The sequence below is a fragment of the Lytechinus pictus genome, chromosome 17 (genome assembly GCF_037042905.1).
Source record: "Lytechinus pictus isolate F3 Inbred chromosome 17, Lp3.0, whole genome shotgun sequence".
In the NCBI taxonomy this organism is placed as follows: domain Eukaryota; kingdom Metazoa; phylum Echinodermata; class Echinoidea; order Temnopleuroida; family Toxopneustidae; genus Lytechinus; species Lytechinus pictus.
The window spans coordinates 7675740-7689638 of NC_087261.1; the positions used below are offsets into that span (position 1 = coordinate 7675740).

The 13899-nt window shown below is 35.8% G+C and overlaps 1 protein-coding gene across 1 annotated transcript in view; it reads right to left on the reverse strand.

The window, feature by feature from the left end:
- Positions 1-10185: 10185 nt before the first annotated feature.
- The window catches only part of LOC129280391 (uncharacterized), a 49599-nt gene continuing 45885 nt past the window's right edge, over positions 10186-13899 (reverse strand). Inside the window, exon 23 of the mRNA XM_064111908.1 lies at positions 10186-10588. Coding sequence (XP_063967978.1) covers positions 10494-10588 — 95 coding nt within the window. The 3' untranslated portion in view covers positions 10186-10493. The remainder of the gene's footprint in view (positions 10589-13899) is intronic.

Consider the following 13899-nt stretch of genomic DNA (forward strand, 5'->3'; position numbering starts at 1 on the left):
ACATAATTATTTGCCCTCAAAAAAGTAATAATTAAGGTCAAAAGCATAATGGCATAATTTGACAAGAGCGGGATAGGAATCCTGCCTGATCTGAAGCTTGTCCAGTACTGTGTGCGCCTCACCGGCGACTGACTGGAATACTCCTCAGAGAGTGGAGGATGTGCACACATTGTGTGCTGGAATAGCTGATTGAAATCCGATGACGGGGGTAATAATATATCTGTAAAGCACTGACACGTCGTTCTGATGTATTAAGTGCTATATAAAAGCGGATTATTATTAAGCTTTGTTAAATCATAGCCAAATCCAAATCGGCATAGTGGAACAGGGGCTTAAGGAATATGATAACATAGCCGTACATTTTCAACAACACCAAATTATACACCAAAATTAAGTAGAATAGAAGATTATTAATACCGCACAATCAAGGGTATACTGATATAAAACAAAACCAGGTAAGTTGCACGGATGCAGAGATCCCAACTGATTCTTTTTTCTCAGAAGTTTATACCTTTTATCAATGACAACACTGTTGGTTTTATCATGAATGGAACAAAAATACCTTTCCCTAAAATCATAAAATACCATAGTTGAGATCAATTGAAGAAACGTTTCCATCCAAAATACTTGTTTCTATTGCTAAAAAATATACTATTTGTTAGCATTCCTGTGGAGATATCCAGTCAATCATTGTCCAATAAAAAAAATATATAAATAGGTAGTACTGCATGTATAACAAATGAAGTGAATACTGATATATTGGGCATTATTTGAGAAAACAGTGAATATTATTCATGTATGTGGGCTGAAAAGGTTCAATGTCTATACAGTTATTGCTGTTGCTGACTTTTTCAATAAATGTGTGATTAACAAAAGATAAAATGCTCTTGAAGTATAACTAGGACCAGTAAACATCCCAGAGCTCTGATATAATAGTAGAAATAAACCTGAGTAAAAGAAAATGATGAGGATAATATGCATATTTGCAAAGAAAATTGGAAAGAACATTTTTAAGCAATCACACATGACGAAATGATCATGCCCTTTAAAAGAATTATTGCTAAAATCAATCTTCATAGAGAATACATGTAAAATCCTATTTGCATATAAGAATAATATATTAATCCAAATAATGAAACATAATGCTGCCTGTGTGCAATAGAGTAATATAAAAGTCAAACGTGTGTATATATTTGCTCTGCATACATGTACATGTATGTTGGATTTGGTTTAGTGAGTAGTAAAATATAGTTTTGATAATACTATGATATAAAGTAAATATCTGCAGTTTCTACAGAAGGTTATTATTGCTAAAAGACTCATATATTTGAAGAAGATGACTTACAACTCTATCATCAGCATGAATATGATGTGACCTTGGATTTATACACTGACAAAGAAGAATAAGAAATACAAGCTGCCAAAACATTTACTAAAATTGTACCACTACAATGATATATATATATATATATAAATACATTATACACAATACTATATGATAAATTAATACACACAGTACCACATTACTTGCGTAAGACATCCATACAGTACTTTGAAAATTACTACGAATACCTGAGAAATTGAATATACAAGAATATATATTAAAGATATTAACAGTTTGGAAAGAGAGACTGACAATGAGAGTAAGAAAATACAATTCAATAGTTACAAATTCACCAGCTTTGAAAATCATCTCATGCATACAATATCTGGCTTCGTCACCAAATTCACAAGTTATTAACATTGAGCTACAGCTGCTGTACATACTTCAAGTAGTGCATTACTTTAATAGTACTTGTACATGGGATTGATAACAGACTTCGAATAGAGTGGACTGATAGGGAGAGTAGTGCTACACATACATATAGGGGAGGGGTGGGAACAATTCATAAAGCTTTTTGTAAATAAAAATAACATAATAATGGTGGTTCAGCTTTGTCAATAAGAACACCTGTTCGGATGACACCTCATAAACCACTGTTATAAGCTACTGAAATCCCCCGATTTCATTGGTCAAGTACAAATACGATTTCAAGCATTTATGATGGATAACAAGAGGGCTCTGTAACAAGAGGGCTCTGTACAACATGTACAGGGTGCATGGAAACCTTGATTTGGCACCCAACACAGTTAGGACGGGTCATGTTTATCAAGTTAAAAAGTACAAATACAATGTCCATTGAACACACAAAATAGAGATTGTATAAATAAATTACATGAAAAACAGCGATATCAAATCTTGCAGAATAATACAAATGTACCATTCTATACACAACACAACTTTGATATTTCTAGTAAAAAGTATTTCATCTGGCATGTCACCTCAAAAATGGTTGACTCTATGTAAGCCTTTAAAATTAACTTTCGAAATGAATAAAAATGCTTAAAACATGGTACTCCGGTAATGTTGTTTCCGATGGATGTATTGAACTAGAATATTTATAAATTTCAGCTATTTCCATTATCAAATGGATAAAGGCAACAATGGGATTTCTCATAAAATGAACTTTTTATATTATTTATTTGCTCTGCATAAAAAATGATGTACAATATGTACAGGAATGGAAAATAACATCAGGAAAAACAGCATCCTTGAAAATCAATGATGCAATTTTCATTCTATAATACATCAGAAACCTATGATCAATGAGTACATTATTATCATAGGAGAATCGCCTCCAAATCCTCATATATCTTTATCAAAGGAGCCGTTTCAATCCACAGATTAAAGCTAGAACTGCTCCGACGTCACAACAATTCAGAACAACTACATGTAAGCATTTGCTCAAATGAGGAGGCTCATGAAAGAAGAGTTACACATGTTCTTCATGAACTCTATTTAGACCAAACTATTCATAACAATTAAATACAGTGCATTTAACAGTTTTCTCTGTATAGAAAAGTGGTAGAGCTATATAGTACCGAGGTGATGACATCACAAAAAACTTTTTTTTTTGCATTTCAGCATTTTTTTATGGCAGTACCATATTTTGGTAGGGCATGATGAAATACCTCCACTACCAAAATTTGGTGCAAATCGGTCCATGGGGGCCCGAGATATGACCTGAATACATAATTAGCCCCATTGAAGTCAATGTATTGGCCTGGTTCTAAAAGCTAGGAACCAGGCCAATAATACACTCACTTTGCACCAAATTTTGGTCGTGGAGGTATACCATCATGCCCTTCCAAATTATGGTATCAAAAATGCTGAAATGCAAAATTTGAAAATTGATGACGTCACACTTCGGTACTCTATTGCAATTTACTTCCAAAGACATATTGCAACATGTCATACAAAGTGGGACTTGAATTACCTGAAGCACCATATTAAAGCACTATGTTTGCAAAATGAAGACTTCATTCTCCTCTTTCTCAGACTGGTGATCACTTTAATGCAATCAAAATCCACTCTCATGTCCCAAAGTGTAGGTTAAAAGATGGTACCAGTCTCATCCTATGTATGCTGGACTTACATTAAAATGAGAGTGGTGTCACATAACAGACTGATCTTGACAATCGCCATCTATTAATACCTGTCCCTGTGTGTACTCTATTCAATGGTACCACTCTCTCCTTCATCACAGACTGGTGATCCCTTCTTTTCATATCAACACTACCTTCGTGTTCGACCTGATCCTTTGAAAGATAGTTCCAGTCTTTCCTCTGTATCTGGTTTATCTCCATATGGTGATATGTTCTCATCCAGCATGGCTCTGCTTGAACTCGGTGCATCAATGCCTACAGAAAAAAAATATCCATGCATCAATTCACTTATTTCAATTCCGATAAAAAGAAATTTGCAGAGAAATATACATGCCGTCATAATAAGAGATACAATACAAAAAATATACATACATACAGTATATAAATGAGCAAAAAGAATTATCTGAGAAAGTGTGGGACAACAAAATATTTGCAATCAATTGAGTACCGGAGTGATGTTACAGAAACCATTTTTCTGCGGGGCATGATAAAAAACATCCACCACCAAAATTGGGGGGGGGGGGGAGTTGGTACATAGGGGCCCCAGAGTATGACATCATGAATACATAATTAGCCCCATTGAAGTCAGTGTATTATTGGCCTGGTTCATAATATTTAGAACCAGGCCAATACAAGGTAATTCAATTCTAAATTTAAAGCTTGAGTAAATTGAATTTTACTGCTTGTTTGCAAGAAGGATACCAGCAATCAAGTGTGAATTTGTATTCAATTGCCAGACTTAGGATTTATTTTTGGACTCAAAATTGACTTGCTATTGATTGAAAATGTCTTAAAATGTCCTATTAGAATCATCTCAAGTGCTGAAGTGCTGTCAACATAAGAAATAGATTTCAGCTTTGATAATGATCACAAAATTGTTATGACTAGAACCCAATAAAACACCTCCTAAGTGTTTGCAGATTTAAATAAAACTTGCGAAACCAGCATTGTTGAATTTGACCACCACTTGGCAAACTTTACTACTTTCGCCTTCAAAGTTTGGACTCATTACACCACTAATTACCAATCAAGAATAACTGTGGGCTCCAATACCAGCTATGACGTTGAATAATCAGCAAAGGATTTATCTGCATAATGCTACTTTCAAACCAGATGAGGTTAACAATGACCTGGCAGGATTCATTCTTAAAAAATGATTGCGAGCTCTAAAGGCTGCCAGGTTAAAGCCGGGTAATAGTATCCAAGTCCTTTTAACCCTTATTAAACTGGGGGGGTCAATTTGACCCCCTCAACAAATTTCATCACTACGCTGTCACGCAAAGTTTTTTGATCGCGCCGCTCACTGACTTTTTACTTTCAAGTCTTGCGCATCTTTTGTAAGTGCATGTCAGACCCGAAATTGCTCAAAAACGTGATTCCGTGTACAAAGTCAATGCAAACTGTCCAAAAATCATAGATGTATGATTATTTTTACTTTTGTTGGTTTAGATTGATTTATTTTATGCTATTTATGATCGCAGAAGGGTCTCCGACAAAGTTCATTGGGAAAAAACAAAGGTTTGAAAAAAACAAAGAAATACATAAGAATTTAAAAAACAATAAAATACATAAGAAATTAATTATATTTTTGCAATTTTTTGTAGATATTTGTTAGAAATGTAATAATTGATACTCCAACCAAAAATTAGCATTCTACTAGCTATATAAATTGAGTTAAAGGCAAAAACATACACAAAAAACAAAATTTAGGGCAAATTTCATATGTTTATTTGCATAATTAATTAATTAAAAATATAAAAAGTTAATTTTTAAAAAATTTTACCATACAGTCTTGTAGTTTACATCCGGCTCTACGCGCGTGCAAATTTCCGTGGCGATCGCGCGATCAGCGGCCGAGATCTGAGGGGGGGTCAAATTGACCACCCCCCAGTACAGTGTATATACTGGTCTGAAATAACCCAGTTAAGATAGGGTTAAAGTGCAAAGAAATGTGATATATATGGACTATACAAGAACTGTTTAGGGAAATAGTGGTCTATTGGTTACAACTCTTGTCTTTCAATCTGAGAGACGTGGGATTTCAAGCCATGGTGTGTTTTCCTTTAGCAAGAAATCTACCCATTGTGCTGCACTCATCCCATGTGAAGTGACCATTGTTGTTGTTAGTGACCATTGTTAAATGTCTTGTATTGTATGAGTTTTTTTTATTCTTAAGGTTGCCTCTTATTCTCTTTCCAATTTCCTTCTCTTGCTTTCCCTTCTCTTTTGTCTTATCCCTGTTTCTTTCCCTTTTTTTGTTTTTTTCCTCTCTTCTCTCCTCTTTCTTCCTAATCTTTCATTCCCCCTATTCTTCATTGGTGACACTTTGTAGTAATTATGTTTTGGCCTTTGGTATTCACTTATGATACATTTCTTTTTCATCTGTATGAATTTGTATTGTATTTAATATTTATTCATAATGTTTACTTTATATTTTGTTATATTTCTATTTGTACATGTAAACATTCACTCATTTCAGTCGTGACTGCTTGTGTTTGTATTTTGATAGTTTTTATTGCAATAAAATCCAATATATATGAAGTGAATGGGTGCCCGGAGGGAAAAATTTCCTTGAATGCTCGAGTACTCCATGAAGGTAGCCGTGCTAAAGCCACAGAAATATCATTACCATATTGAAAAGGGCCCAATAGGAAAGCAGTTTTTCAAAACTGAAGTGGCTACCCTGGGTAAAATATGACATTAGTATTAACATTACTATTAACTGACTAGATAAAAACTCACCCATTGCCTTGATACCACTGTGTTTTTCCTCAATCTCACCTAGCACCCTCAGACACTCAATATAATTAGGACGGCAAGTCTGGTCGGCACAGGCAACTGGAAATCGCTCATCTTGGCATGGTCCTTTGAAGTCGTTCCCAACGCAATGGGAGACAAGATCAAAACCATAGGGGTTCCTGGTGAGATGGAAAGAAAGAGAGTAGGATCACGATCAGAGTGTTCACCCAGGGACTTGTACCTGTGGATATTTTATCACGCAATACCTTTCTATGGGGTTCAAGGGGGGTGTAAACTAGTTGGTTTTCAAATAAACATTGAACTATCATTTAAACATCAATTCCTTTGTCAGAGAGGAAATTATTTAAGATGGGTGGGATAGATATTGCATTGCATGAGAAATTTTGTGAGGTGGTGGGTTGTAACTGGCACTGATTACTTTCATGATAACACTGATCTTGATCAATGCGCGACTGAGGAGGTGGTGTGGTCAACAATGTTCTAGTTAGACCCATTTAGTGGTGGTCGCTATTTCACAGCATTACAAAGATTTTTCAGGCCGAGTTAGTTGTCTGAAACCCAAAAGTGAAGGAACATCAACGTAATAACAATCTGACATAGGCAAATCTTCGAAAATAAACTAATGTGTATCAAATATAAGAATGTCTAATGCATATTATGCAAATGAAGCAAGATTCAAGATGAAATGGAATGCAAGTGCAATTCCTCTTTGCAAGGAGTTAGTTTTGAAATAATTTTAATTTGAAATTAGTGGTGGATCGACGGAAGCAGTGTTTTTCATTTTGAGTGGTGATCAGAAATCTTCTGTGTCGATTGCGCACGACCACTGCCGTCCCCAGTAGCTTAAACACTGGTGGTCAAGAAGGAAGGGCATTGGACTTCAGCTGGGACACAAATATCCTGTAGCATGACAGGAATATCTATTTATCTATTAATAGGTCTACATATCGAAATAACAAACAAAAACAACCAACAAATTAAACTTTCATGTAGTGCCTTGAACAGAACGAACATGTATATCCCTATTTGCTTGTTGGACAAACATACATCTGGGCCCATTTCATAAAACTTGTTACAATAACAAATCTGCAATAACATTTAAAGCTACTGAAATCCTTCCATTTGATTGGCTGATGGTAAATTTGTTAAAGAAATTTTGTATTTGTTATTATAGCAAGTCATTATGAAACGGAACCCAGATGGGATACAATGTCAAAACTTATTTTCTAACCTTCCATCAAATTGACAATGTCCAAAGTCCTGTACAGTTCTTCGATAGTTCATTAGCATGGCCATGATCTACAAGAAACAAAACAAATTACACATCATTAATCTTTAATCATCTTTGCTGTATTACTTCAATATAAATAGGCCTACAGTTATTAATCCTTTGATTCTATCTCATTTAAGTTAAAGTACATTAGTCAAAGCTGTTCTTGAACAGGCTATTTTCCTCACAATACCATGATAAAGCAATGAGTTCAAGTATTATTTGTTTCATGTTTTGGGCAAGGTATTTTATTTTCAGAGTGAGAATATAGGTCCAGGCATGGATCCAGCCAGATACATGTACAATACCTTTTCAAAATACAGGCTAAGTTCGAATTCGGAATCTGCAGGTCAAAGGTCACAGCTCATTAAATATGCAAGTTGGTTTCCGCATGATAACTTATGAAATATTCAACAGATTTAAAAATATTGGGGTGTGTAGGTAGATGACACCAAAATACTGGCTAAGTCCAAATTCGGGGTCCGCAGGTAAAAGGTCACAGCTCATTGTATATGCGAATTGGTTCAAATATCTAAATTGGTTCAAATATCTAAATTTGTTCAATATTGGTTTCTGCACGATATTACCGTGTAAGTTCAATCATATTGAATGAATTTCTGATCGCGTTAAGCGGGGGAATCTGTGTCTTTTCGACACGTCAAATTTCAATTTTTACTGATGATACATTTCACACAAGAACAAGCATTCTTTAAAGCTGATTTCAATGGATAAAGTGCACTACACAGAATCCACAATCCACATGATTGTTGCTATGATTGGCTTTTAAAATGTCAAATACAATATAGCTTCAAAAGTATGCACAACATTTAAAATGTTAGTAAAAGAGACTTATCATTAAGAAACATGAGTCTTCCATTCCTTCAATCAATAATGTGGCTCACCATAATTAAACACTAAGCTGGTTGGTGTTATGTAACTTTCTTTGTTACATATCTTCTATTTTTCAACCTCATGGCAGGATGCAAGTAGCCACTAAGGATTAAGGCTACTAAAGAGGTAAGATTTAATAGTACAAGTATAAGGGAATTTCAGAGCCCATGCTTAATTGACTTCTATTGTCATCAATTGATAAAGCAGTCAGAGATTAAACCTCACTTCATCAATAAAGATTGGTCGGTGAGGTGACACTTGCTCCAGGCTTTATTTAGTCTAAGATAAAAGGTTAGGGTCAGGGATGCATCAGTCCTCGGACCCTGCCTGTTCATCCACTATATCAATGATCTGCCTGATAGACTCTCATCCCCAGTAAGACTCTTCACTGATGACGCAATCACTTATCTTGCTATCAAGAACCAGCAAGACACACAACAGCTCCAAGAAGACCTTGACAAAATCAGTGAATGGGCATCGAATTGGATGATGGAACTAAACACCCAGAAATGTGAGGTCATCAGAGTCACGAGGAAGAGGAATGCGGCCAATCAAATCAACACCTTGAACAACTCGGTACCGAGAGTAACTGCTGCCTCCAAATATCTAGGTGTCACAATAACATCGGACCTGAAATGGAACCAGCATGTTAGTAATATCTGCCGCAAAGTAAATTCCACCCTTGCCTTCCTACGCAGAAACCTCCGCATCAACCTGCCTGAACTTAAAGCCACTGCCTACAAAGTACTAGTACGGCCTCTCGTTGAATACTGTTCTTCGATATGGGATCCATCAACCAATCGTCTTATCCACCAGATTGAGATGATCCAAAGGCGGGCAGCTAGATTTGTGCTTAACAGATATCACAACACCTCTAGCGTTACATCTATGCTTGAAGAACTGGAATGGCCCACACTGCAGAAACGAAGGGAGGATTCTAGACTGGTCCTTATGTACAAGCTGCACCACAATCTTGTCAGCTTCCCAGTGGAAGAATACATCACCCCACTCACTGGATCAACAAGAACTCGATCGCAGCAACAAGGGAACGGCTACCAGCTACCACACTGCAGGACAGAGCACCATCGTCAATCCTTCTTTCCGAGGACGATCAAGGCATGGAGTACTCTTCCTCCCAACAAAATCAATGCCTCTTCTCCAAAAGCCTTTTTGCCTGAGACTGGCGGAAGGCCAGAGCTAAATCAGATGGGACTTTTTACTTGCACCTGTATATATTTTGCACTGCACACCTAAACCTGGCCATACACACATGCCAAATAAACCATCTGCAAGAATCTTCAATCCTGAAGGAGGCAGATTTAACCTGAAGAAGAAGAAGAAGAAGGGTTTTATGTTAGGTTTAAGTTAAAGATAGGGCATACCGTTAATGTTAAGCCTTGGGCTGAATTTAGTCATTTGATTAGTGTGTGGAATTTATAGCGGAGCAATTGCAGCTCGTGGTTATGGAATCATGGATGCCCTAATAATTGGCCTTGATGTCACTCTTACGATGAAATAATATTAAATTTAAGGAAATTCATTTTACAGCATCAAAATGCAGCTTTACTCATTAAAATCCTTGATTCATGTGTAAAGCAAATGGGCACTTGGATATGGAGCACCTACTTTTTTTTTTATTTAGAAATGACCGGCCTCTGTTATTTTGCAAAGAAAATCATATTTTGGACATATTTTAAGAGATTTTTGGCAAACTTACGTTTGGGAATATAAGGAACATTATCAACTGATTTTTTATTTGTTTTTTTGTCTTTTTTTTTAGGTGGGAGGGTGTAAGGAAATTCATGTTCAATCTTAATTTAAAGTTTAAGGTGTGCAGACCCCCTTTCATAAGTAATAATTTGTTGCCAAAAGTCACAAACCCCAATCAGCAGGATTTTCTTTTCATCTGAAAGTTCTGGGTATCTACTAACTCATTGATATAAGTCTGGAACCTGAACGAAAATCTGAGCTTTCGTATCTGTAGAATAGGCACCAGACATTTCTTTTTACTTTTACAAGCTAAGACATGCGTTTGTAAGCAGCAATCTGTTCGGTCAATTCATTGAAATAGAGGTATACAAAATGATTAACACATTACCTGATATGCTGCAGGAGCTACTTTGTCAAACATCATCTGCTTTGTGTCATAATCAATGTACTCTAGCTTCCCTCCAGAAAATACTGTACCATATATCCAAGAGAGGTGGAAGCATGGAGAAAGAGAAAGGGGGGAGGGAGACAGACAGAGATAATAAGAGAGATATAAAGAAAGAGAGATAAGATAGAGAATGATAAAATAAAGAAAGAGAGAGCAAGAAAATAAGTACGTCAAAACTTTTATTCAATTATATTTCTCTTACATTTTTTTTTGGTATTTCATATGTCCAATAAAGCACTGTATAAGGGAAAGCATCCATATTGTATTGGCAGCGTGCACCCCGCGAGCACACCCCCGCTGCGGTAATTAGTGAACAGGATGTATCTCCCCGCTAGACGCAGCTAGCGGCGGCGCGCTGCTCAGATTAAAGCAGATTAACTGGAATCATTAATCCTAGATTTTATCCTTGCAGCTTCTCGCAGCTTGCACGCGGCCAACTTGCAAGCGAATACTCGTACTCAAATGATGTGCTTCTTTCTATTTCCGTTGGTGAAATGTGCGCGACCGATGCGGCGATTTTTCTTGTCCGCCCGACACGAAATGGAGGTATTAAACTATGAAATATTGAGCTAAAGAGAGTCTTCGATTTTTAGCAAAATACTTCTTGTACGTTTCGAGGTGGAAAGATTCATATTGATATGAGTTTTATATTATTTCCCTTGCGTAATAATTATCTATTTCTTCCAAAAAAGTACGATCATCACTTGTTCTTAATCCGACCCGACATGAAATAGGGCATAGTATCTTCTAGCAATGTAAAATTATCGCTTGCGTGTTTGTTTGGGTCCGTTTTGGCACGAAATGAAAGTATAAAAGAATGAAATATTGAGCTAACAAGTGTCTTAAAAACTTTTAAAATATTTCTGGTACGTTTCAATGTGGAAAGATTCGTATTCATGTAATTAAACTTGCGAAATAATTATGTATTTCTTCGAACAGTGTACGATAATCGCTTGTTCTTGAATTCGACCAGACATTTAACAAAACAAAATACATGGAATGTTAATAGATTACACGGGTCGTAGATTATTCTAAATATACTTTTAAATAGTTTTAAGGCGGAAAGACTCTAATGACCTTTCGTAATAATCTATGGTATTTTCCAACAATGTACGATTATTGTTTGTGTGTTTGTTTCCGCTCTGGCACGAAATGAAGGTATAAAAGAATGAAATATTGAGCTAAAAGGCGTCTTAAATGGTTTTGAAAATATTTCTGGTAGGTTTCGAGGTGGAAAGATCCGTATTCATAAAGTTAAACTTGCGAAATAATTGTGCATGTCTTTGAACGATGTCCAATGATCGCTTATTCTTGAAATCGACCAGACATTTAATATAAAAAAATATGGAACATTGATAGACAACACGGGTCCTAGATTATTCTGAATATACTTTTAAATAGTATTAAGGCGGGAAGAATCTAATTACCTTTTGTAATAATTTATGGTATTTTCCAACAATGTACGATTATCGCCTGTGTGTTTGTTTCCGCTCGGGCACGAAATGAAGGTACATGTATAAAAGAATGAAATGTTGAGCTAAAAGTGTCTTAAATGGTTTAGAAATATTTCTGGTACGTTTGTAGTTGGTAGGATTCGTATTCATATAATTAAACTTGCGAAATAATTACGTATTTCTTCGAACGATGTACGATAATCGCTTGCTCTTGAATTCGACCAGACATTTAATAAAACAAAATATATTGGAATATTGACAGATAACACGGTTCCTAGATTATTTAACGCGGAAATAAAATAATTATTTTATTCTTCGAACAATGTACGATGATAGCTTGTTCTTGAATCCGACCCGACATGAAATGAAGCAAAATATTTGGAATGTTAATAGATAAAACGGGTAGTAGATTTCTAAATAGTTATGAGGCGCAAAGCATCTGACTGCCTTTTGCAATAATCTACGGTATTTTCCAACAATGTACGATTATAGCTTGTTTGTTTATTTCTGCTCCGACACGAAATGAAGGTGTAAATGTGCGAAATATTGAGCCATAAACTGTCTTATAAATGATCTAAAAAAATACTTCTAGTACGTTTCAAGGCGGAAGGATTCATATATATCTAATTAACCCTGCTTAAAAATTAACTATTTCTTCCACCAATGTACGATAATCGCTTGTTCCTGTTTTAGAATGATTTAATTCACCTTGCCATTAATTTGATGGTTCAAATTACAAAATTTGTGATTTTATGCCATAATATTTTATGCAAAAGTATTCAAGTAGTTTCATTTCATGTTTACATAATCATTGGATTATTTGGTCGCAGCAGGTGAGTATAATAGTGCTTCTTCGCAATTCATTATGACTGTTTTCATACTCGTACATGTATACAAAGTTAATCAATTTAATGAAAAACGCTCAAGCGCAATGGAAAGAGCAGGATCTTTCGCAGAATACTTATGTCCGCTACGCCCATGACCCTTCAATGATAATTAATCAATATAATCTAAGTCGGATACTTTCTTTGAAAAGAACTCGCCGCGCATTATATGGTGAAAGCAAAATGACGCTTTGATCTTTAATGACTTAAACAGCACCTTTGTTAGGTATTTCTTAATCAGTTAATCTTAAAAAGGGATAAGAAGGAACATCCTGTGGAGTCTCTACTTTTTGCCCTCTTATAATATTTTAATGCTTTTAAAAGTCATCCAACACTAGAATCTTTTGAAAAATTGGTCGGCGATTTCATGTAAACGGGGGGGGGGGGGGGGTCGAAACTTATTAGACCTATAAAATCCTGGGCACGTTGAAATCAACAAAGTATATATAGCTCTATGGTATAATTATGTACATATATATATTTTTAGGGCGGTAATGTCAATAGGCATCCAAACAGAATACCTTGTTAGAAGGCGGGATTATTAGAACTTTGATTCTAACTTACCTTTTGTATCGGCGTGGGGATACAAAATCTATGTAAATTGTTAACATAATTAATGGATAGATAAACTTAAAAATCGGGGGGGGGGGGGTATAAAACCAAGTCCATACTCATGTGGGCACTTATGGGTGTAACTCCTAGATTTACCCGGGACCACAATGCCTTGCCGCCTTTTCAGCAACTTTAAGAGATATGCCTCATTATATTGCTATATAACTAAGATCAAATTTCGTTTGGCCTTTGTAAATGGCGCAAGCACGAGAACACGACACGAAGTGCGCTTGAATTTTCTATAAGGCAGATCCTTAAAAATTTTGATAGTTTTGACAAGTAGAGAACGTTCGTAAATAATCAAATGTAATAAAGCTTCCATTTGTTGGGGGGGATAGGGTGGGGGTGAGCAAGGAAGTACATGTATGGCAATTTTGTGTCCTC